At 37.2% G+C, this 25019-nt stretch overlaps 1 protein-coding gene and 2 non-coding genes across 3 annotated transcripts; all 3 read right to left on the bottom strand.

The window, feature by feature from the left end:
- Positions 1-24247, bottom strand: RpL7A (ribosomal protein L7A). The gene is made up of 6 exons (XM_081764088.1): positions 24091-24247; positions 13283-13394; positions 9751-9900; positions 6233-6453; positions 3684-3806; positions 1-220 (listed from the first exon to the last, which is right to left on the bottom strand). Exons 1-6 carry the CDS (start codon positions 24103-24105, stop codon positions 38-40), a joined length of 804 nt encoding a protein of 267 aa, XP_081620214.1. The 5' UTR covers positions 24106-24247; the 3' UTR covers positions 1-37.
- LOC145691133 (small nucleolar RNA SNORD36) lies at positions 5207-5272 on the bottom strand. The gene has a single exon (XR_014132345.1). It is a non-coding gene; the product is annotated as a small nucleolar RNA SNORD36 (small nucleolar RNA).
- LOC145691197 (small nucleolar RNA SNORD36) lies at positions 9978-10053 on the bottom strand. The gene has a single exon (XR_014132400.1). It is a non-coding gene; the product is annotated as a small nucleolar RNA SNORD36 (small nucleolar RNA).
- Positions 24248-25019: the final 772 nt, after the last annotated feature.

The following is a 25019-nucleotide window of genomic DNA, read 5'->3' as shown; positions in this document are numbered from 1 at the left end:
TTCAATTCATGACCATATATTTAACAAAATTATACATTTAACCGGCCTTCTGGGCCAATTCCTTAGCCTTAGCCTTTTCAATTTTAGCGATTCTAGCAGCTGACTTGGAACCAAGCTCTCCACCGCCCCAATGCCTTTTGATCTCCTCGTACCGGTCATTGAAGTTCGTACGGATAGCCTCAATCAATTTGGTTAACGCAGTTCGATCTCCTGACTCAACCTAAGAAAGAAAAAATACGTAGTAATTTAAGTGTACACAAACAATTAGAAGTAGTCATAGTATTAACCAGTAAATAAAAGTACTGCCACCACTGCTCAGGGGATATGTGAATCATACTTGAAATCATAGGATTGGCTCTGTATTTATCATCATAGCAAGTGATAACCTAAAGACTTTCACTACAAAATGACTGTACAATATTGTAATTATGAATTTATCATGTTTCAAAGTTTTCTCCTTGGGGTTTCTCAGTTCTTCATATGCATCTCAATCTTTCACAAAATTTGAAACTTCGGAACGACGCACGAAAACTCTACCCCTTCGAGCATATTTATGTAAGAGATGTCTGGTGGTAAACCCATAGACCGTTGCACTGATTTTGATTATTTTCGGTACATGAGTGGGGCCTGGCCTAAGTTTTTATTACATTGTCGCTCGAGGTGTGAAGAGGCAAAGCAGGGATAACACACACACTATCGTTTCCAGAGACGCTAAGAAGCGTGACACTCCCGATGCCATTTCAGTCTAGCCTCAGCCAGATCGGTATAAGAAGAGGAAAGGGATCGCGAATATTAAACATTTCAGTGACTCCGAAAATTATGCACTGGAAACTAATATCGATAACTGATTATTTTTGTGTAGACCTGTAAGGTTGCCAGACGTCCCGGTTTTCAATGAAAGAATTAACTGTCCCGAAAAAACGCTTTTGGGACGCCTCTTCGTCCCAGTTTTCGTTCTTCAGATTGAAAAAATCTGCCTGAAAGAACTATTATGCCTCACCTAAAAATGGAAGGTTTTCGGAAGATTTGTGTAGCTAGTTAATTTTATTACACAAGGAATTTGAAAATTACATCCATTATTTCGTCCTATGGCTTGTTTAGCTTTCAGAGGTGAAAAAAAAAAAAAAAAAATTAAATATTCTTGAGGGAACATATGTTATAGCAATTTCTTGAATATCAATGGAAAAAGTTTTCCCCGATGACGAGCTTTAACTGCTAGTTATTTTACACTTCAATCGGCAGCGCAGAACTGCTTCATTGTTGAAATCTTAATAAACAATGGTGATATACTGCTCTCAGTCGCTCCATGTTAACCGCACTTAAACTATCTCCGTCATTTCTGCCGTCTTTTTGACGAACAATTGTACAAACAAGCGTTTAATCCAGCCAGTGGGTTTAGAGTGAAGTCAAATTTTCAGTAACACCTTAGGTTAAAATTCTTGGCCTAGCTCAAGAATTGGTAGTTTAAACACAAAGACATTTCTATTTAATTTTGATACAGCACTTTTCTTCTGTCGACCTTTTTTTGGAGAGCCTACTTAAGTCTAAAGAGATTTATTTACTTTGTGTTTAGTTCTGAATTTACCGTAAATGTAACTTTTCTTGCTAAATCCTGTATTTCTATTAGGATAGTGTGACTCAGGTAATGAAGGAAAAATTATCTCCTCATTAAAAATGGGAGAGTCTTAATTCACGCAATATTTAGGACAGGTTAAACAGAATTCGGAGTAAGGGACGCTAGGCAGTTCCTCTTACATTATCTTAACATTCTTTATACATCCTTTGTGGTGCTTAATTTGTTGTGTATAGAATGAAAATGAGAATTGTGATCAGTAACCTGGGCAAGACAGGTAACGGATTCTGACCAAATTTGTAGGAACCTGACCTTATATATAACCTGAGATTAGTATCTCGACTTCTCGTTTACTAAATCTGGCAACCCTATGTAGACCTCCCCCCCCCCCCAAGCCGAAAATTTGATGACTTTTTTTTTTCTTAATTGATATAAAATAGATTAAACTGCTCAAACTACTGAACGATCACTCATTGGAAGTCAAGCAACTTCAGGCATTGTGCTCTGCTTTCCTATCATCCTCTCCCTAGTTCCTTTTTCACTTGGTATCAACTCCCAAAATACATTATCATCGTATCCTCAAATAAAATCGAACTCACATGGACATCACATGAAAGCAAATAAGCCTCGGATTTTCATACTACCAATCAATTTTTAGGAGGGAAAAAAAAAAACTACTAGACAACCAACTAAAGACGATATTTGACTGCACGAGATGTTTATTTCAAATGTTAGTATTAAAATGCATTGGATTAAAAGAAAAAAGCAAATTTCTCCCCGTGCTTCAACTTACCTAAATTCGTCAGAATGGAACTACATAAGCTTCAAAACAATATTTTCTCCATTTTATTTTTACATTGGAACATCCTGGGTGCAAAAGGTATCTCATAATAACGGGTCCTAGATCAGTTTCCCAAATTTTCTGATATCGCGGACCCCTTGAAGCAACTTAATTCCCCGTGGTCCCCCATCAAACCAAAAATGTTAAAATATATTTCACATATCATAATTTAATGAATTCAACGTTCACTTAAAGTGAAGTCTGATCCATCTTCCAACCAAAGTTGGCAATACTTCTTTTATCTATTATACTATTATTCTCAATTGGTTCCAACCTGGATAATGAACATTAAATATTTCAACGTGAGCAGCAAAGATTGTTTAATGAAAACACCAATGTTCAATCCTTCGCCGACCTCCAGGAGTCCGAGAACAATAGACGGGGAAACAGTTAAAGACTATATATTTGTCAAATTTCATTCGGATAAGATTAATAGATACTAAGATAGCTTATTCGACAAAGAAAATTCCTAATATGACTTGGGAACAGAGGTAGGGTAAATATTTCCATATGTAAATTTGTAGCACACTTAACAGTAACGGGAGAGGAGGAAAACTAATCAATTAACTAAATACATGTAAATATCAGGCAAAAGACAACACTGGGCATTAAATTACATGGTGACTGAAAGAAAGAGGTTAACCACGCATTGTTGCAAAAAGTCTTCGAAAGAGAGAAGTCAGATTTAGTTGTACACTATATGCAGACATTAAAGCTTGTTAAAAGTTAACTATAACACGTGAACTATTATTATTCTTGCAAGGTTCAGAGCAGTACTGACTGCTAGGAGTCGAACGTTCATCTTAGCTTCTTCCTTCCAGGCTCTGGATTCCAGATGAGCAAGTGTCAAACGCAAATGAAAAGAAATTGAGTTTTACGTCCTACGGTTATGCCGGTTAGGCTAAAGGAGACGGTGATGTTCAGTAATGAATGAAATGGTGGAATGAAGAAAGTGGGAGGAAACCCACGCATACGGTGTTTGTCCACCACAAGTGTCAAACGTCAGAGAAAATAGGACGGTTGAAAATCTGAATTACTGAGGCAAATGCTAGTCACAATGTCAACATCCCAACCAGTGTACTTCTTACTTGTATCCAAGATTACGGTCCTCTCACGTACTGTTTTCTCTGCCCCACCCCCTTCCAATCTCTACATTTTAGTATTTTAATCGCGTCTGCTAAGAGCAAAAATATAAATTACAGATACCTTCGTGTTTTGAAGTTACCAATTCACGTTTTTTTACAAAACCAAATCAAATAATTTATGTACCTGAGTCAAGGCCACACAAGTGCAAGTCTTCCTTCTGACCAGTCGCCCTAATCTTGCTTTGCCTTTGACAATACAATAAGGTACTCCCATCTTTCTACACAGGGCAGGCAGGAACAATACAAGCTGAAAAAAAGGGAACAGAAAAAATGAATCTACGATACCCACACTTTTATATATGCAGGTTACAATTCACAATATGGAAGTGCAATCTTGACTGTATTAACCAATGACATTTGTCCGGAAGCTATAATCTGGAGTTGTATAGGAATATATAACATGAAGTTTTGCCGATAGATGTCACTACAGTCTTCCTATCTTTCCCATGTATTTTTTTTTTTACCATTCATGAAAATTTACAATTTCTCTTACAAATTTCAACCTAGATTTTTTTTTTTTTTTTTTTTTAAGAGAAGGAACTTCATAACCTATTAAAGGGAACAATCCGTGTCGATTTATTTAGAATTTTTTTCATTGTTGAAACAGTTCCATTGTTAAAAGTTTGGATATCTTTTTCAACAATCAAGCCATTTCAACAATGAAGAAAATTCTAAAAAAAAAATCGGCACAGATTGCCTTCCATAGCTTATTAAGTTTCTTTTCTTAACTTTTGAAGTACGTAGGTTGAAATTTGTAAGAGAATTTTCCGGAAAGGTAAAAAATACATGGGAGAGATGTGAAGGCTGTAGTGCCATCTATCGGCAAAACTCGTCCCTTTAAACCAACCCGAAGTTCGAAGCGTGAACCAAACACGGAATTCGAACCCGGTCCGAAATTTGTCAAGCATAAGTCATTTAAATGGCAATCTCTCTTATACGTTTTTTCATCGAACCTTAAAAAAAAAAAAAAAAAAAAAAAAAAAAAAAAAAAAAAAAAAAAAACGCAACAGCCCTTACGAACCAAGGACTACCATCTGGCTTCTGGCACTCAGCCTTTGGGGTGATGTGTGGTGAGCACATCGGCTACCCTTGCCAAATGTTTTCATTCTAGACCGGAGTTCACTACTTGCTTCAAGTCGTTCCTCAATTTCCCACGATGCTGAATAGACATCGCAATAAACCAACGGTCATCCATCTTTCCTTGGACCAAACCTAACACTGCTTGACTTTGCTAATCTGATGAAAAGCGACATTCAGTGCGGCTGGACATTTGACGTTCGTCGAACCTCTGTGGCATGAACTCGATGCTTACCAAGGCTTACAGCCTACGCCCTAGAGATTCAGTGAAGTGCAAAATCCTTGTATTAATAGCTAATCACACGGACGGAAGTGTCGAAACTATGGCCTGGTACGCCACCGAAACCTATCCCGGACCATAAATGCAGTAGCAAAATTATAACGTAACGTCTTAATGGCTAAATAAAATCACTGACGCAAAACCAACAAAAGTCCTGAATTTAGATGCATACTTAAACATTTCATTTGCGTAAACAGTCTTAATATTATACACGGTTCAAAACTCTCAAATTACAGTAACTACGCTGTCTGAAATCATGTCTCGGAGACTCCACCAAAAGTAATTTCTAGAATGCTCAGTTAACTTTGTCTTCACATTGAATCAGGTGAAGAAATTCATTTCTAGCATCACTGCAATTCCATTTAGAAATAAATCAAAAACCTACTTCTATCTTTAGTAAATTTGTAACTTAAATATACCACTAAACATGAAGATATTTTCATTTGCTACAAAAAGTTTGTTCTTGAGAAATGGATAGCACTTTCCTTACAGTGTCAAACTCTACCGAACACAACATTTCGACGATTTTGACTTAAGATATTGCAACGAAATGTGAAAAATACATTCACCGTGAATATGAAATACATTGTTACAACAGACAGTCTGCCAGTATGTTTGTTTCTTTCTTGCGCCAGACTGCTTTGTGGTTTCAATTACACTTCATGAAAAACTAGACACTCGACTACACTTCTCACTGACAAGGGCTGGTTTCATATATTGGAATATAATTGAGAATTTCCGTCCCATTGCAATTCTTTATGAAACCTTTATTCCTAGATAAATATTTGGCGTAGGATGTCCCAGTGGCGTATATTGCTCCAATGAATACACTCTACGCCACTGGGAACTAAAATTTTACCGTTTTTGTTCTTTCCGTGGAAATTTTATTCTGAGGAATTCCCATCCTTTCTCGTAACGAAGTGCCTGTGAGTAACCGTGTCTCCACAGATCTTTTTTCCCTCCAAAGTCATTTCTTCAGTAAAGTTATTTTTCTTGATTATTTTCGGTTACGTTGTGTTTTTCTATGACCTGTACAACATTCATTCGAATAATATGCAGTAAAATGTTACACGTTATGAATAACGCACCATTTATTTCGTCAAACACTACGTTTTCGGTAACTCGTCACCCTCTGTCCACATTAGAACGAGTTTTTGTAGGGCTCTACTGTAATGTCTGGATGCAAATGGTGGCCACTTCCGAAATATATTACATTCCCTACTAAATAAAAATCCGCTTCAAATTTTGTTGCATTATCTTAAGTAGTATTAAAATTGTTAGTTCGAAACATCCCGTATAATATATATAATACTAACCTCAATTGGATCAACATCGTGAGCTATCACTACTAACTGCGCCTTCTTTTGTTCAACCAGCGACGTGACAGTATTACAACCTTGGCGAACTGTCAGTGGCCTCCTGCTGGGCGTCTCTTCTTTCTTAGACACTCGCTCTTCAGCTCTTGCCCTCAAGCGAGCGTGCTTCGCCTGCCGCGACTCGGGCTTGTACTTGTCCAGCAAACGGAACAACTGGGTAGCTGGAAGTATTACCACATAAAAGTAACTACAGGAGCTAATAATTAAAGCAAGCACCAACCTTGAATCAAACAATATTCCCTCTTATTGAATGAACCATGAAGGAAAAAAAAGTAGCAGGAAAGCTGCTTAGGAAGACTCCAGAGGGGAGTCCAAATCATACAAATTTTCTTGGAGCATACAATGTTTGTTCTTACTTATATACAGTACCAACCAAGACCAACGTGAGAAACTAGGAATAAAGCGGTGGTGTATATAATATATACATATTGCCATAATACTGAGTTAACTACATCACTGGCACAAAGTTTGGGTATCAACGACGAATCCGAATTAACAGCTTATTTAGTACAACTGCTACTTATCCGCTTCTTACCAGCGCCTATGTAACGAAATTTACGTAAGTATTTCATCCAAAAACAATTGTGGACGATAAAGGGTACTCGACAAGTACAAATGAGGTGAATCAAACTTTATAGTTATCCCCTGAGATTAGACAAATGAAAGGTTATGGAAAAATAGAAATTACACTTAGTTCAACATCCCATAGTTATGCCCTTTAGCCTAAAAGAGTAATTCATGAAAGTAAATCTTTTGTGTTCTTCCACCGGGAATCGAACCAAAGACAACGTGCACGAAAGGCATACGGCGCTAGCCATTAGACCACCGGAGACTGCTAAATCATTATGGAAGAACTTGATAGTGGGAGGAAATGAGAACATTCCGCCGAAACCTACGGGACACTGTCTTGGGCTGAGAACGCAGGAACCCCGATACCACAAATGAATTCTCTACCAAAGCCTTCTCACAACAAATATACGATTTTACTAGGAAAACCCTTTCAATTATACGTAGGATAGCACAACAAATTAACAGTACTTGGTGGACATCGTACTCGCCCATTATGTTCTCTGATTTAAAGAAGTTCAACTCCAAAATCTTATCACTGAACCAGAAACAAAAAAAATACGCGGAGTAATTAGTTTTTAATAATTATTCTATTGACATTTAGTAAACAATAATTGTCTTGCGGTCATTCTCTTAACCCTTATCCGTGCAAGCGGGGCCTCTCACGCACACTAGCTTTTTTTTTCCTCTCAAATTTCTCAATAGCCATAAATATTTCAATGACAAAATTCCGAATTATTCTATCGTTAGTCGAAGTTCAAGTCATGAACATATCGAGTTGGTAAGGCCCAGTTGCCCATCTACTTACAAAAATATCTTGCCCGGACAAGGGTTAATATAATTGTTTTCAACAGCTTCCTCGCTGTTCATCTTTCGCACTTCCGAAACAACTGTACGACATCCTCGATCTTAAAACTCGAAGGATCAAATTTCAAACAATCTACTCATCTCTGCCAAGTGTTAGTTTAGCATCAGGAACTACTTTTCCAAAGGCAAATTTGAGAAAGGGATGAAAAAATGGGAAAATTAACACTGAATATATATATATATATATATATATATATATATATATCGGAAAGGACTCTTAAGAGGTAAGTCTTGCTTATATTGATTCCCTGCATATAAATGTTTCCTATGTATTAATTTTTTAATTTCTCGAGTTGAATTAGCAACTATACAGCCAAACTGCTGTATGTAATACATGTAAAAATACTATGTAACGATCGAATAAGTTTTTACTGCAGAAATTTTGTAAGAAGGCACTTAAAATGGGATGCTGAATTTCTCAGAACACTTTGTATATGCAATTTTAACATTAAGAAAATAACAGCGTTCCGTTTCTCGTGAGAATATATTGCCGTCCTAAGCGAAAAGACCTTAACTCCACATTTTTCCAAAATCGAGATATTGGTATGGGAATGTTCGTAGTACAATTCTCCATCTATTTAATGTGAAATTGATGTAGTTTGACCAATATGTAGGGAGTAATGACATCATGAGTGTTTACCTTATGTTCAAAACTGAAAGTAAGCAAAAAGACCTTAAGTGGCAATTCATAAGCAAAAATATTTAACTGTATTACCACACAAATTTTAGATCGTGAAAATATAATCAAGTTTTACTGAAATACAACAAATTGGAACGTACAGCCAAAGCCAAAACGCGTTTTGCTTATTTTCTCGAAAGTATGTGAGATGGAGATAAGGCCTTTTCGCTTAGCAGGGCAGTGTAGTGCATAGGTAACCCAAATTGTCTATTTTGAGAATATTGCTAACACTGTATACAATAAACGGAAAATACATATGCTAATCAAGAATATTTTACCCACTCGAATTTTACGAAACTAATTGATTACGCTTTAACTTTGATCTACTAGAAGTACAGAATTGAAATGAAATGAAATCTTTGAGTTTTACGTCCCACGGTTAGGCCGGTTAGGCTAAAGGAGACGGTGATGATGAGAGATGAGTGAAATGGTGGAATGAAGAAAGTGGGAGGAAACGGGAGAACCCCGAGAAAACCCACGAGCACGATGTTTGTCGACCACAAAGTCCACACGGCGCGAGCTGGGATCGAACCAGGGACCCCAAGCACCAGAGGTGAACGCTCTACCACTGAGCCACCGCGCCCCCAAGAACACAACTGAAAACTGACCAGTTGAAAGCTAAGCTTAGTCAACTAAACACTCGCTACAGAAAATAATGTGCCAGAAACAATAGTTACTGTAACACTTAGACAAAAGATGGTACCTTCCGCCCAAGCATCACATAATAGAAAATACTATTGCTTAGAAATATAACCCAGCATATAACGAAGTATGAAAATGCAAAAAAGTGAAACAATTTCAAGGTGATACATTGTTTTCTACAGCGAGTCTTCAATTGTTGTCTACAAGTCGTCAAATAATTTTCAAAATTAACACACGACCTTATTCCTTAAAAACTACAGTGAATGGAAATTACATTACTATGAAAACTTCAAAATCTTGGAAATAATTTAATTGACCAAGTTTCCAATTCTCACAAAACCTACTGATCAAATACTCTTTTACATACCTCAAAATGACGGCTATGTCCTAATATTTATTGTATGCACCACATCGCATCCAATGGAGCTACAGTAATGTGCGTTAACACTACTACTCCAAAGGAGCTTCAGTGCTAAAAGAAAAATCCAAACTTCTGCACCACACCGCATCCCACGGAGTTTCAGAGCTATCTAAAAGCCCCACACCACTCCGCAGGAGCTTCAGTGCTAAAGAAATTTCAAACCTCTGCACCACACCGCATCCAACGGAGTTTCAGGGCTATGTAAAGCCCCACACCACTCCGCAAGAGCTTCAGTGCAAAATGTGATAAAATGCGGCTTCGTCGCGAAGACCTGTCACAAACCTGTCTGTCGATCCAACGTTTGACGGAACTGGTTTACTGGAGGTGGCACTTTCAGTCGCTTTTGCAACACAGCCTTCTGTCGCTGGATACGAATGTACTTGGGCCATCTCACGAAACGGCTCAAATCACGTTTTGGTTGAATATCCTGACCTACAATAAAGAAAAAAAAAATTGAAATCGTGAAATATCAAATTCACAATACTATTACACTTTAGTCTAGATTCGGTTATACTCAGTGTTAAAAAGCTCGTTTGTTTCCATTCCTATCAGGAATCAAGGTGGTTAAAATATTCATCATAGTATTCAATTATGTTTCTTCAAAGAGGCTTACGACTCGGTTAGGAGAGAAACATTATACAACGTTCTTACAGAACTTGGAATACCGAGAAAGCTAATTAGATTAATTAAGATATGTTTAAGTGAATCCCAAAGTAAAGTCCGGGTAGGAAAATTTTTGTCCACGAGCTTCCACGTCGAAAATGGCCTAAAACAAGGAGATGCGTTGTCGCCATTATTATTTAACTTTGTGCTGGAATACGCCATAAGGAAAATCAAAGATAGCAACCAGGGCTTAGAGTTGAACGGCATTCACCAGGTTATGGCATATGCTGATGATGTAAATTTAATAGGGGAGGATAGGAGAACAGTAGAAATAAATGCAGAGATCTTATTAAACGCTTGCAGGGACATGGGTTTAGAAGTAAATGCAGAGAAAACTAAATACATGGAAGTACGTCGGGACCGTAATACGGCAAATTGTGGAGGCGTTAAAATATTAAATAATGCTTTTGATAAAGTGGATACTTTCAAATATTTAGGATCAATGTTAACAGACGAAAATCATATTCACGAAGAAATTAAATGTCGACTAAAAGCAGGGAATTCGTGTTACTACTCGGTTCAAAATCTCTTGTTGTCGCGAATTCTGTCGAGGAATTTGAAGCTTAAAATATATAAAACGATAATCATGCCTGTTGTTCTGTATGGTTGCGAAACATGGTCGCTTACTCTGAGGGAAGAACATAGACAAAGTATTTGAGAACAGGATCCTGAGAAGAATATTCGGACCCAAGAGGAACGAGAATGGGGAATGGCGGAAGCTCCATAACTAGGAACTACATAGTTTATACGGTTTACCCAACATTGTTAGGGTCGTCAAGTCTAGGAGGCTTAGGTGGGCAGGTCATGTAGCTAGAATGGAAGAAAGTAGAAACGCTTTCAAAGTCTTGACTGGTAGACCCATAGGAAAACGACCATTAGGAAGACCTAGGCGCAGATGGGAGGATAATATTAAGATGGATCTCGCAGAGATAGGAATACAAAGTAGAAACTGGATGCAATTAGCTAAGGATAGAAGTCAGTGGAGAGCTTTTGTGAACGCGGCACTGAACCTCCGGGTTCCATAGGCCATAGAGTGAGTTAGTTAGTTTAGTTAGTTAGTTAGTATTCAATTATGAACCTTAGCCAATGACATCACCCTCTAAATACTGTAGGATAAAGTAATTGGCGTAAAAATTGTTTATACAGCATATAAATAAACTGGCAAAGATATTTCCCTTCACAGTGTGAAACAGTAATTTCCAAAATGCTAATTCAATACTCAAACAAGTAGTACGTCTATAACTAATGACTGCAATAGAGCAGTAATATCAAGGACAGAACCTGTTCCTCGGATGCTGAATCCACACTAGAAAGCTATAGGCCCACTGGCTATTCCTTATTGCCCTATGGCGATGGACACAAACTGGAAATAGTTAATTTGAACCACTATCGGTATGAGTAGGGGGTTAAAACAGGAAATGGAACAGATTGTTGGGAAGCTGAATAGATCGCATCTCGATACATATCATTGTTCTTATTCTAATGGGAAATCAGCACTGAAACCGGTTGTGGTATATTCTAGAGACGCTGAATCGACTGCAGAAAATTATTGCTATCTCGTACCATTCTGTTCTATGGTGGTAAATGTTAAAACCGGAACTACCAGTCTGAATAGGTTAACGGGAGATGAAACCTGTTCTTGGGACGCTGAACCACTAATAGTTTTTTTGGTAGTTTTGTCAGCAATGACTATATGACAGGAGCTTACAGTTAAGACTAATTCAAACTACAGTGGCACTGCACGAATGCAAACCCAGAACCACCACTCAGTATTGCAGAACCAAATACTCGACACAAGATACTCTTAACTATCATTATATTGCGAGCGGTGGTAATGATTAGAAATAATGTAAGTAAAAGGCTAATAGTCACCGCAAGAGAAACCTCATCACTAGGAATTACTATTGACATATGTCTACTTCTAGTGACAAGACGATTTTTACTTTGCACATTTTTAAAATTCTTTTTATGGTTTAAATCCCTTTCGAAGTGTGCCTAGGCTTCCTAGTGATGAGGTTTTTCTTTCTTCCGGTGACTATCAGCCTTTAACTTACATTATTTCTATACTCTTAACTACTTTAATATTTCGGCTTCCTACAACATACAGCAACAATGAGCAGAACTCATTTATACTTAGATAATTGCACTTGATATAGTTTTAATTTTCCCTAAACAGTTTCTTTAAGCACTTCCCACACTGAACATGGCACCATTTGGACTGAGGACAACGCACGAACAATTCCAACACAATCACATCTGCAATATTATCTCTTCGCAATTGTATTCAGATGCAATAGAGGAGCGGCCTTAGATTTATTTTTTCTTTAAACCAAAAAAGAAAAGTCATTTCGCCCTCCCTACGTTTAGGCAATATTTCACAAGATATTTGAAAGAAAGGCCTCTCCCATACTCTTAACTCCCATAAGGCCGCACAACAGGTTGGCATACTCTGGATCAGGTGGTCGAGCAGCTGCTGGGGTATAACCTCCCATTCTTGCACCAATGCCTAAATAAAATTCATTGGCATAGAAATTCACTTAACAGGGTGTTTCAAAAAAACAACTACATTTGGGAGGTGACCCGTGACACCTCAAGATAACACGAATCGTTCAGACCAACCTGGGTGCGCAAATGCTTCCTTTCGGTGTTATACGCTGACTAAAACATGGAAAAATGAAAATCCAAATATTCATGTTTAGGAATCCAGCGGAACTTCCGCAACAATTTCTTTCGTAGAGGTAGTTGGTGATTACTTAAAATTATATCCCCGTAACCAAACTCCCTCTATAAAAACTTGCGTGAGTACCTTAGGATTCTGGAACTTGGACAGGGCACATACTAGTTCCTAAGTGAAGTCTTGACCCGAATACGCTGGTTACATAGTTTTGGAGCTATGGACCTTTAAAGTTCATTTTTTCATGTTTTGGCAGCCTATAAATCCGAAAGGAAGCATTTGTACACACAGGTTGGTCTATCCTTTTTGTCTTATCTTGGTATCAGGAATCACCTCCCAAACGTTGTCGGTGTTGTTTTGAAACACCCTGTACATTTTTAATATCATAATTTAGATGGTAATTTATAGGGTAGTCATAATTACTAATAAGTTTACTTCTTCACCATGGAAACTTAAGCTGATGAAAAGTTTACTTACCAATGCCAAAATTCCTTGGCCTTTTTTCAAACAAAGGATTTACAACCTTTTTCTGCTCTGGCTTCTTGACGGCCAAAGGAGCGGCTGCTACCTTCTTTCCCTTCTTCTTAGGCTGAAAGGCACAAACATCCTCAGCTGTATTTCATTATTATTACATTTTGTTATGCATCAAATTTTAATCATTTCCTTGTTAAAATCAACGCTCAACTGGTTAAGCCAGTTTCAACACCTTTCAATATTTACAATACACGAGGTTTAAAAATCTGCACAACTAAAAGAGTGCCAAAGCTTTTTATCATTTAGCCGGTGTTATAGTTTAGTTCACAATAAAAATCGTAATAGGTCTAATTGAATGTTTGGCAGGATACAAATAAACAAGTTTGACACGCCATTGCAGTCCGCAAACATTAGCCATGGCAAACCACTGCACTTTGCTTGTTTGTCCACGACCACAGCCAAGATTTGAAGAACAATCAACTCCCCACTACTAAGAAAGCTCACTCATTCGAAGGTTGTGAGTGTTAATACAACAGTTCGATGATCACTAGAAAATGTGTTCATGATGTAGTAATCCGGCACATTCAAAAAGATGCAACAAAACATTTAACAACGAAGTGCACCAGGAAGATGTCTCCAGTAGAAGTGACCAGCGTGTCGAAAATTGCAAGCCAGTGCCCTGGTACAGAACTGACATCTCTAATGAGGAGTGAAGGGAAGCGTGACGGAAGTCTGATTAGGAAAGAAAACCCATCCCCACAGAGGACAACTGTCCTGAATGTCCATGTTCTCATAGTGTAAATGGAAAATCATCAACGTCCGAATTTATCGTTAATGGATGCGCACATCATTCGGACTCCAGCACATCGCTGTATAGAAGACCAATGAATCTAGTGAGGCGTATGGATGTATGTAGCCACACTAGACTAGGCACAATCTACCGAAAGGTGGTGGCACGCCTACCAATGCCTACTACCCCAGCATTATGTCTGCTACCGCATAAGGGTCAAGGTTTTGCGAAATTTGTGTATCCTAGGAAATTGGTAGAAGCGCTGAGCTTTCCTATTGACGTAGCGCTCGCACCAAAAAGTAGATACTTCGATATCAGTTTCTTCGGGTACAGGCTCTCAATGCATCTCACGCTTATTGATGCCAATGAGCAATTACTGAGGTCGATCCCGGATTCCAGACTCGCGATTTCTAACATCTAACCTGTTTACTTGCTGTGGACGGAAGCAGAGAACAACACGCCTTCCGGCATCGACAGCGAAGTCGAAAAACAGGCCTGCTTACATCCATGCTTTAGAACACTAATAAATTACAAATCCTTAGCTGAGGCCCTTAAAATAGGAGGCATATGCAGGAAAGTATGCTTTTTTCTTTCTTGCAACATACAATATGAAGTTTCACGCGTGTTAATGATCGATATGCCTTGGCTATGAACGAAATTCTATTTGAAAGCAGCCATTCCGCCAATTTCTTTATATCCATTTTATTATTTATTAGTTAAAATATTTCTAGCAAAATGCTAATTTTAGAAGAAAATTGTTTTGGCCATACGCATGAATGGCAAACCTTAATATTCAATAATTTATACAAAATTATTTGAACACTATACGAAATTAGTGTACAAAAACTTCGAGTATCTGCCAAATAGCTTTTTACAATCATAGTTTACAGTATTAATGAGCTACGTTCACATCAACACTTCTAATAATATCGTCTAATAATACTTTCATATATATCATGCCTAGCAAAACAAATAACATTTTTCTCAAACTAGCTTTCAGTGCATACGACTTAGCTATTCTAAGGCCCTCTGTTGTTACAATCGAAAATTATCACCGTATTCATCTTAATGGTTCGATCAGTACATAACGGTAAGTGCAGAAGCGCTGTTATCAGTGTTGAGTTTACATCAGGCACCTTCAGATAGCAAATACTCTTTAGATCATCATGTATACAGCTAACTTCTGCAGCTTTCTATCAGATAAAAAAAAAAAAAAAAAAAAAAAAAAACAGCAGTTAAAGTTTTATTCATCCCAATATGCTGATTATACTAATTGTTAAAAACTGATCATATTATATATATATATATATATATATATATATATATATATATATATATATATATATATATATATATATATATATATATATAAAATGACTTTCTTGGTTCATTACTGATTTCTAGACCATTCGGCAGTATCTCAAACGTCGCCTTCCTCCATTTTGGGCACTAATTTAATTTAAAAGAAAAATACTTGTAGCATGTGACAATCTATCACATGGCCAGAACCTATCATTCTTCATAATCAAAAGCAGCAACATGTTATTGTGCTGCCAAAATGTCTTGAGCCGTGGCAAAAATGCGAACTAAAGCTCATACCCTCACACACCCACGCGTTGAGCCAATAAGGGTTCAGCTGTTGCTAAGCAAGAGAAAGTGAGTGGAATTCCTTCAGCCGATAGCAGCGCTTGCGACGGAAGACTAGGGATCAAGTCAATGTGGTATATTTATAGTAACGCAGGCAACGTAGTAAATAGAAGAAATATTTCCTTGTAATGCTATGTCATACTTTGGAAGTTGAAGTGAACGAAAAAAAATATACACTTGCATCATAGCATAACCTTAATAAAACTACAACTACCAATATATTAATAACCCCTATGCAACGTTTCGACAATGTAACATCGCCTTCAAACACGTTACGAAAGACCAATTCATGAATAATAAATAACAGAAAAGCGAAAAGAAATACGTCCGCTTTTTCCAGAGCCAATCAACTTTTCTATTACCTCGTGTACGTTTGAAAATTTCATCGTAGCCAACATATATATACTAGCCAACTATATATATATATATAGTGTCAAATTCGAACTTTTTTTTTTTTATATATATAAAGAAAAATTATACTTTCAGTCAAGCGGCTACGGCATACTCTCTGTTTATCGTAGAATCATTGTTCATAACTTTTTTTTCATAACAGAGCAGCCTTTCAAATTGTACCATACACATTTTTCTATCACGTCCCTGAGGCGAGAAAATGAGAAAATCATGATTTTTCTCTGAATTAGTTTTTTTTTTAATTTTGAGTCCCTCTGGACCCCTGTATTAACGCAGATCTGAAAATCAATTGAAAAATAGTAAGGGGTGGACTAAATGTGTGTACAAAATTTCAAGCTTCAATCTTGAATAGTAAAGGCGGAGAATATCCCGATCATCACAAAAAGACTGATCTCGGGTGTATAATAAAAATAAATAAATAAAAAGAAATCCCTATTTATGCTAGGGTCATGTTTTGTGCATCACTCTCTTCAGAATAGAACAGCCTTTGAAACGGTACCATTTACATGTCAGAATCATGTATCTGAGGCGTAAAAAGATTTTTCGTTTAAAAGATATAACTTTCTCTTATCTTTTTGCCCCTTTGGACCCCCCCCCCCGGTGTTAACGCAATTTGAAAAAATCTGAAATACTACACGGTGGTCTGAATGTGCAAAATTTCAATCTTATAGGTACAAAAGTAAGCCCGTAAAAAAATAAAAATAATAGGACTAACGAAAAATATTTTTTTACAAGTTATGACATCACCACTATGTCTCGAAGCAGAAAGGCGTGGAACCATACGTAACATGTTTCACAATGCCTCTGTCGGAGAAAGAAAGAAAGAAAAAAAAAAAAAAAAACACTGAAGTAAAAAGCTTTATTACATTTACCCTTTTTAATGGAATAATGAAGACATTACTTTAGTACCTAAGAACAGGTACTAGAGCTTAAAAGGGTAAATGGAAAATCTGATATCAAGACAAGTCGTAAAGGTTCAATCTCATTGCATCAACAATTTATAATTTAGTAAAAAACTGAAGACGTCAACGGGAGTCTTCATTCACGATTTATGTTTGAACTATCACTTATTTCTTTTTTCACTGCAACTTGTTTTTATGCAAAGCATCCCACGATAACGCCACACCAATACTCCCTCAATGCTGCTTGATTTCTTTTAACTCAGCATTGGTCAAACAGTGAACTGACTCCTTGACTACACTTTCTTTTCAATTTCTTCAATGAAAATGTTTCTACACGTGCCATGATACGATTAACCTACTTATAATAAAAGTTCAAACACCATTTCAAAGTGGCTTATATTCTTGCTCTTCTTTCGTGTAAGAGTTACGGTGCATCGATACCGTAATGTGCTTTTGCAACTTTTGATTTACTTAGACAGTTTTTAAAGGGTTCTTACTTCTAAGTCTTGAAGATCTGATGAAAGACGAAAACTACGTTCATCAGCCCCCCTCCACCACCACCATCGCTTCGTAAAATAAAAATTTAAAAATCAGCTATAACTTCTCTACTATAACGCTCTTCGCAGTACTAGCATTGGGAAGGTTCTAGAAGACAGGTCCCCCCCCATGCAGTTAAGTATCTAGATTGGTTCCTTTATACATCCAAGTTTAATATTTAACTCCGACAGTATTGCCGAGCGAGCGTGAGCGAGTGAAGGCGGGTTAGAGCCCCGCAGAGCACGTTGTCTTCTGTCTTTATTACAGCTCAATGGGAAGGGGGACCTGTGTTGTAGAACCTTGCCACTAGGATTCTCTTCAAATAGCTTACTGAAGTTGCCAATGTTTAGATGAATGAAGTAATACAATCTTTAGGTAGGAGCTAAAAATGCTGAAACCTAAAGAGCTACTCAATAGGGAGACTATACCTGATAGTTCCTTAACCCTTAAGTACTCGCGCGGGATGTTCACAGACCCCCAACCAGGTAACTTTTGTGTTGCTAGTCAGAAGTCCTGATGAAAAAAACATTAAAGGTCTCAAAACGAGTACAAAAAACCTGATTGCAGCAAACACTTTAAAAAACATGTCTAGAGTTACGCTACATTGTCTTATTAAAAAAATGTATTTTTATTGTAATAAAACAAATATCAATATGAGGGTCTACTGGACCCCCGCGCGAGTACTTAAGGGATAAACATTTGTAAACAGGGTTGGCAAAAACCATGGTATTCATTGAAAAAAAGTTTTTTTTTTTTTTTTTTTTTTTGTTTAAATAATTTGCTCTATGTATTTATATCACATATCGACAGAAATAAGCTTGTTTCGCCTTGGGGTTAGTATGTAACAACCGGGTTATGCTGGAAGGGGTCACATAAGCTTAAAGCGGAATCCAAACCGTTTCTCGGCTTACATACAAGAGAAATTGTCCTCCATTTGAACTCGAAACCGGGACTAATTGGCCACAAATTCGATACGTCTGCCGACTCACTCACGAAGGACTCCTGATAAAAAATACGTTGACTAATCTTTAGATATTTGTTAATATAATCATCAAGAGTCATTAGGACAGGACAAAAAGATAAACAATTGCACAAGTGGAACCATTATACAGAATTACATATGGACAATTTCAAAGTACTACAGAGTACAGAAGAACTAATTAGTCCAAGTCAGTTCACTACGACTTTTATTAGTCCAAGTTAAATATAACGACTTACTTTGCATATCAGTAAGAAAGTGAATAAAGATACGAATTATTTGAGTCCACTTTGGCTCTGACCCATTTATACAAAAAGTTACCAAAGATTCTTGTTATTTCAATAATTGCCTCGAGTGGGGTTTGTATGACTCCCCTCCCCTAAAAAGTCCGGCATTTCGATGTATTTTATCAATAGTAAACATTATTAAAACGAAACAATATTTAGAATTTTCCTTTGGTTGCATAACAACAATAATAAACTATAAAAAAATCACGAAACATCGATAAAGTTACATTAAAAAGTTGCTTTTGTAATATAATCTCTGAGTAAAGAATGGGGAATTTAGGTCTGAATATAGTACGAATAATATATGGGAGTGAAACATGATAACCCACAAATATATTTATCAATATTTTACGAATAGTTACACTTTTACGAAAATATTTCGTTTTTTGGATTAAACCAGTTTTTTTTTTTTTTTTTGGATTAAACCAGCCAACCCTGTTTGTAAATAAATCAATGTCGTAGTAAAACTGAAATTGCTACATGTATCCGTAAAAAGAATCTTCCTTGTTCGATTTAAGGGGTTAAATGGCACAGATAGTGACCTCGAAATGCAAGATTTACGGAGAAATGAACAGAATCAGACGAAATGACATCATGAAAGTAAAAGGAAAGGTAACTAAGATCATCAGAGTGTAGGTTGATTAATAAGGAAGAAAACCAATGTTAAATTGTAGACTATATGAGTTCGCTGATTGATGCGATATGAGGTGAACAGGAATTAAAGCATCTTATGACAGCGTTTCAAACCCATTAACTAATGTAGGATGTGTACGCTGCTGTAATGGAGGGAAATACAGAAAAGTACAGCGGAAGAGGGGTTTCATCATCTCAGACAAACGTAGTGAAATGGGGAATATTTTGGGTGATATCCCATACTAGCAGCGTTCACCCCGCTTCGCTGCGGTCACCCCGGAACGCAATAAACTTTGTTACTTAGATAATTTTTACTTTTTCGCTTTCAAGTGATATGATAATAACCATAGAAGATTGCAGTAAATCTTAACATTATATCGCCTGTCATTTATGTTAACCCGCCCCGCTTCGCTGCGGTCATCCCGGTGCTGGCATATTGTAAAAGTGTCTGTAAAAATAAGCAAATCAATTAAAAAATTTTAAACAGAAGATTCAAGCTATTTTCCGCTGTATATCGCCTGTCATTTATGTTAACCCGCCGAGTGACACGGTCATGCGGGTTGCATATAAATACGTTTATTTTTACCTATGATGAACTAATAACAAAGGATTTGTGGACACCTGAATGGTCAATTATCTCAAGACACTGGTAATTAAAAATTAAAGTGATATGATAAAAACCATCTAGGGTCCAAATCCTAATAACCCCCCAAAAATGAAAGAAATTGGTTCAGCCGTATTAGCGTGATGAGCGGACAAAGGATTTTGTACGTTCTCTTTTATATATATAGATTATAAGGGCATAATTTTATAAATCTTCGGAAGTTGTTGTGTATTTGATTTTTCAGCAGGATTGAAAAAAAAAAGGAATGTTACACATAAAATGGAGAATAAGGTAGAGGTACGAAACAAAGCGCGCTGCGTACCAGACATGAAAGGAAGGGCATTTATTCCTAAGTTGGTCGTCCGCCTGCTTTTCGGCAAAAATCATAACATTAACAAAAAATTTTAAAAATATCAACTTTTAGAACATTAAAAGTGCATAATAAAGCAGAGGAAAGGTAGGGATAAGTCGGGTTAGCTTAGAGCTCAGGGAAACCTGAACTCATTTTGTTAAAATGAAGAATAATTTCTAGTTCGAGTAAGGATACCAAATGCAGAACCTCTGTATAACTGTAGCCATATTAACGAAGCAAATGCCTGTTACTATATTTCTATATATATCCTCATTACATAAAAAGAACGCCAGATTTGAAAATATTTTTATTTATTGTTAGCAACATTCTTTTTGGATATTTTGTTACCAATATTAATTGAGGTTATGTTTTGATACTGTGCCTTTGTCTTCCAGTCAGTTTGTGGAGTATAATCATGGAAAGACAATATGGAAGAGCGAGTGATAGTTAATACCCACTAAGAGAACGGTGTTTCGCAGAAATTGTTCGGAACTCAGCACGATCTTTGGACAATAACGCACCAAATGAATCCACTGTTCCTAGGTTATCAAGAAATTATATTAAAAAAAAAAAAAAAAAGTTCAACAGTAGACAAAAGGCCTGAACGCCCTCGAAGTGGCTGGAGTGAGAATGTGCTTGCTGTGCGTGATTCTGTTAACCTTTATAAATCCTCGCTTTTAAAGGGAAATTTTACACTTAGTCAAAGAGATATTGCTTCATCGCTATTTATCGGCTAGAACACAGGTCCCCCTTCCTATTTAGCTGTGATAAAGACAGAAAATAACACCTCTAAACCGCTTTCACTCGCTGACGCTCACTCGGCAATACTATGTGAATTAAATATTAAAGTTTGGTACAAAAAGGAACCAACCTAGCTACTAATTACACAGAGGGACCTGTGTTCTAGAATTTTCCCCTATTTATCGTAGGATCATGGTTCATAGCTAGTATCTTTTCACAGTAGAGTAAGCTTTAACGGTACCAAACGCTTCATGTCATACACCTGAAACGGGAAAAACTGGGAGGTTTTGGGAAATACCTTTTTTTTTTTTTTTTCCAAAAAGTTTGCGGCCCTGGGTTCACGTAGGGATCTCAAAATCACTGGACAAATAAGTAAACACCCAAAATACGTGTGCAAAATTTCAATGTGAAAACTTGAAAACTAACGGCGTGAAAATCTCTTGAGAATTGCCAAGAAATAAAATTGTGAAGGCCCCCCTCCCATCTGGCGACACAGATTTGATCAACTGGTTGCAAAATCCTCTGGGGTGTTCTTTGGTCCATGTCAAACTTAAAAAAGAGCTTAAATACCTGTTATAGGACCTAAATCAGAGGTAAAAGAACACTGCTCCATGGATCTTGTAGCGGTTAATTTCATGGTCCAGGATCACGTGTAGAGGTAGCAGGGGAAGGTCATATGCCTGATATTGTGTTTCACGTTTAAACCCCCATCTCATGAAGAGAATCGTGTGTTTAGTTTGTTTTTCGATTTATAGTAGCCTCAAATCCGGCGCTCTTGTGAGGCACTCTCATCAACCACACAAACAAGCAAATTATAAATTTTCAAAATTTTGCTAGAAACTGATGACCAACTTTGGAACCCCAAACCAGTGTGTGAAGTGATTATGCAAGTGTCGCTTACGGCACAATACTTGATTCGGGTTAAGTTTAGAGTTACCCCTCCGCTTTTTATAAAAATCAGGAAAATTTACAGGAGAAATTAGGTAAGAAATGATAATTTGAAGTTTTTATTTGATGTTTAGGAATGTAAATTCGGCAGGAGAGTTATGTTTAATACGAGAAAAGATATATGGAAGTTAGTACTATTTGCCGGATGCGGAAGCATTCGCGGAAGGTTTCAGCAGCATGGTAGTTGTAAAATATGGCGAACACGTGTAACAGATGCGCAAAAATAATGAAGAAAACATTTTAAATTTTTGTGAAGCGCCAGGAATACTGACGTTAAGTGAAATGTAACAATTTTTAATACTTAAGCACTGTTTTTTGTATGTTGCAAAGTCCAAGGGCAACTCTGGACAGGAGGGGCAACTCTAAACTTAAGCCCTTGATTCATGTCAAATGAAGCTCTCGGTAAGTACACTTTGTACAGAACAAGTGAATTTAGTTCCTCCTCCAAATCTTGCAGATATAAGATCTACGGTATTACTTGAAAACAGCTGAGGGAGCGAACGGTGTTAGGTGCCCCGCAGAGCTCGCTTAAGTATTGGTTCGTATGAAAAAAAGCTATCCTCATTTGTCCATACCCACAGTCGCTGACGCGGCGTCTCCCTACGAACGCAACCTCTCACTTACGTTCGGGCCACCGTGCTGCACCGCTGCCCCGAATCAGACAGCGGAGTTAATTTTGAGTTTAATGTCACTTTCTGGAGGGAGGCTATATGAAACGGGAGCTACTGATTAACGTGGAATCTGAACATAAGCTCCCGCCGGGAATCGAACACGGGTCTCCCACGCCACAGGCACGCACGCTAACCGCTTAGCAACGGATAGCATTCATGCTTTTTAGTGACTAGTAACGTGGTTCGTGCTTAATGCACTGTATGTAGTAAAGTATCTTCACCTATCAGGGTGTCTACTAAAATTCCAAAATGAAAGTTTGAGACCTACTTTACCAAATCATAAAATTTCGGAACATTCTCAAGAGGAAATATGGATGCTAATTAGCCCGAATATTCATCCATATGATAGAAGCGTGCTTTGCTAGCGATTTGGCAAGTCTAAAACCGATCATACACATCTTTGGTGGTGAATTTTGATGTTATCTAGAACACAAATCTCCAGTCTGTACTTCTATATTTGTAGATACAAAATCGCGACCCAAAAACTAAATTTCTTGACTTTTATAACAGTTTTCTAATTTCGTGACCGATAGACACACTGCCTGCTGCTTAAATTAATTTTTCATGAATGTAATGTTCCATCATTGAATGAGTAGCACGGAAGGAAAAAGTATTTTAGTAAGCATTTTGTACCTTTTAATGTTGTAGGGACAAGCCTTTGATATGAGCTCAAATCTCCCTTAAACACAATACAAGAATCACGAATTAGTAGCACATTCGAAGCTACTGTATCCTCAATCGCAATGAGGATTCATGGTTTTAGTAATTTTCGACTCGTGCGTAATTATAAACACATAATAACTCGAAGGTACTGATTTTCTGCAGTAATATAGACACATACGGATGTAGAAAAAGCGAACGAAATACGAAAATCTACATACTTGTGATTAACAGTGAGGGCCTGAAATGAAACCGGGGTTACTGTGGGTAAGTTAGACGAAATTCAGAATTAATATAACGCTGAAAATAGGTTCATTCGGCCTTAACCGGGACCGACATATGCCAACAGTTTAGCCCTCCAGACCATAACTTCCAATGTGGTAAATTTTACTCTTTCTGAAATATAATGCAGTATTTCTTATCTCCAAAAAAGGTAATACTATAGGTAAGTAACACCCTAAATCACAAATATTTGTTATAAAAACTATAATTCAACCGTACAAAAAATAACAGTATATTCCAACGTGGCTTTCCACATGCTCTACTATACCCATTTTAATAAATCTTTCGATTATCTAATACGAAAACAAAATTAAGTTATTAAATAGCCGTTTTTCATTATACTTGTTATATTCTAAAGAAAAATTACCTTTTTCTGCACCATTGTTACAAAATTAACAGACGATGGAAATTGATATCTTTAGATTTTACAACTCAAACTTCACCAGCCGCCTTCTTCTTCCAGCGCCAAAAGACACGAAGAATAAAAAGGAAGTGAACTTACGGTGCGGATAAGTCAGCGAAACAGTTGTGCCAGATGTAGAAAGCGTAACTTTATACGGAAAGTTTGGTGCATAATGTGTATACTGTTATCGTTATGTACAGTACATACTTTATTCGCACAATTCTGCGTACAGCATTGCAACTCGAAAATTGCAAAAAGCTATTAAAACTGCTATGCTGATTATCGTAGTTATACAGCTATACTGACTGAAAGGCACTTTTTTGATTTGCAGAGACGCAAATTCGTACGGAAGAAGATCCAGCTATACATTCCGAATCAATCTTCGCAAATTTTACGCCCAGCAACGAAACTCAAAACGTCTCAGTAACTACTATTCCGATTATCGCATACCAGGGGTAAAAGTTAATCTGAAAAGGTAGGTGAACGAATGGCATCACGCAGTCCCCCCACGCGTATCCTTGCCCGTATAATTTTTTAAGGTAGTGGGGGACAACGTCCCCCATGTTCCCCCTAACTTTTACCCCTATCGCATAATACTACTCCGATGCGTTGATACGAACCATTACGAAAAGAATGCGAGATCGAACTTAATTACCTTAAATCTTTTAAGAATTGCGTAATCTAGAGACGACCCGCTCGGGAGAGTAATGCTCCCGGAAGTACGTTTTCTCGCGCGCTACTCTAGCCAGCTGTTTTACGCGCTATCCTAGCCAGTTGTTTTAAGTTATATCACAAAACTTATATCACAAAATTTATATCACAAAATTTATATCATGGAGTACAAGGGAAACAAAATGAGCCCTGCGGGGCTTCTAACCCGTTCCTACTACTAC

This window comes from Thermobia domestica, chromosome 7 (genome assembly GCF_964235325.1).
Source record: "Thermobia domestica chromosome 7, izTheDome1.hap1.1, whole genome shotgun sequence".
In the NCBI taxonomy this organism is placed as follows: Eukaryota; Metazoa; Arthropoda; class Insecta; order Zygentoma; family Lepismatidae; genus Thermobia; species Thermobia domestica.
The sequence above is the reverse complement of the archived record's forward strand: the minus strand, read 5'-3'. Positions and strand labels throughout refer to the sequence as shown.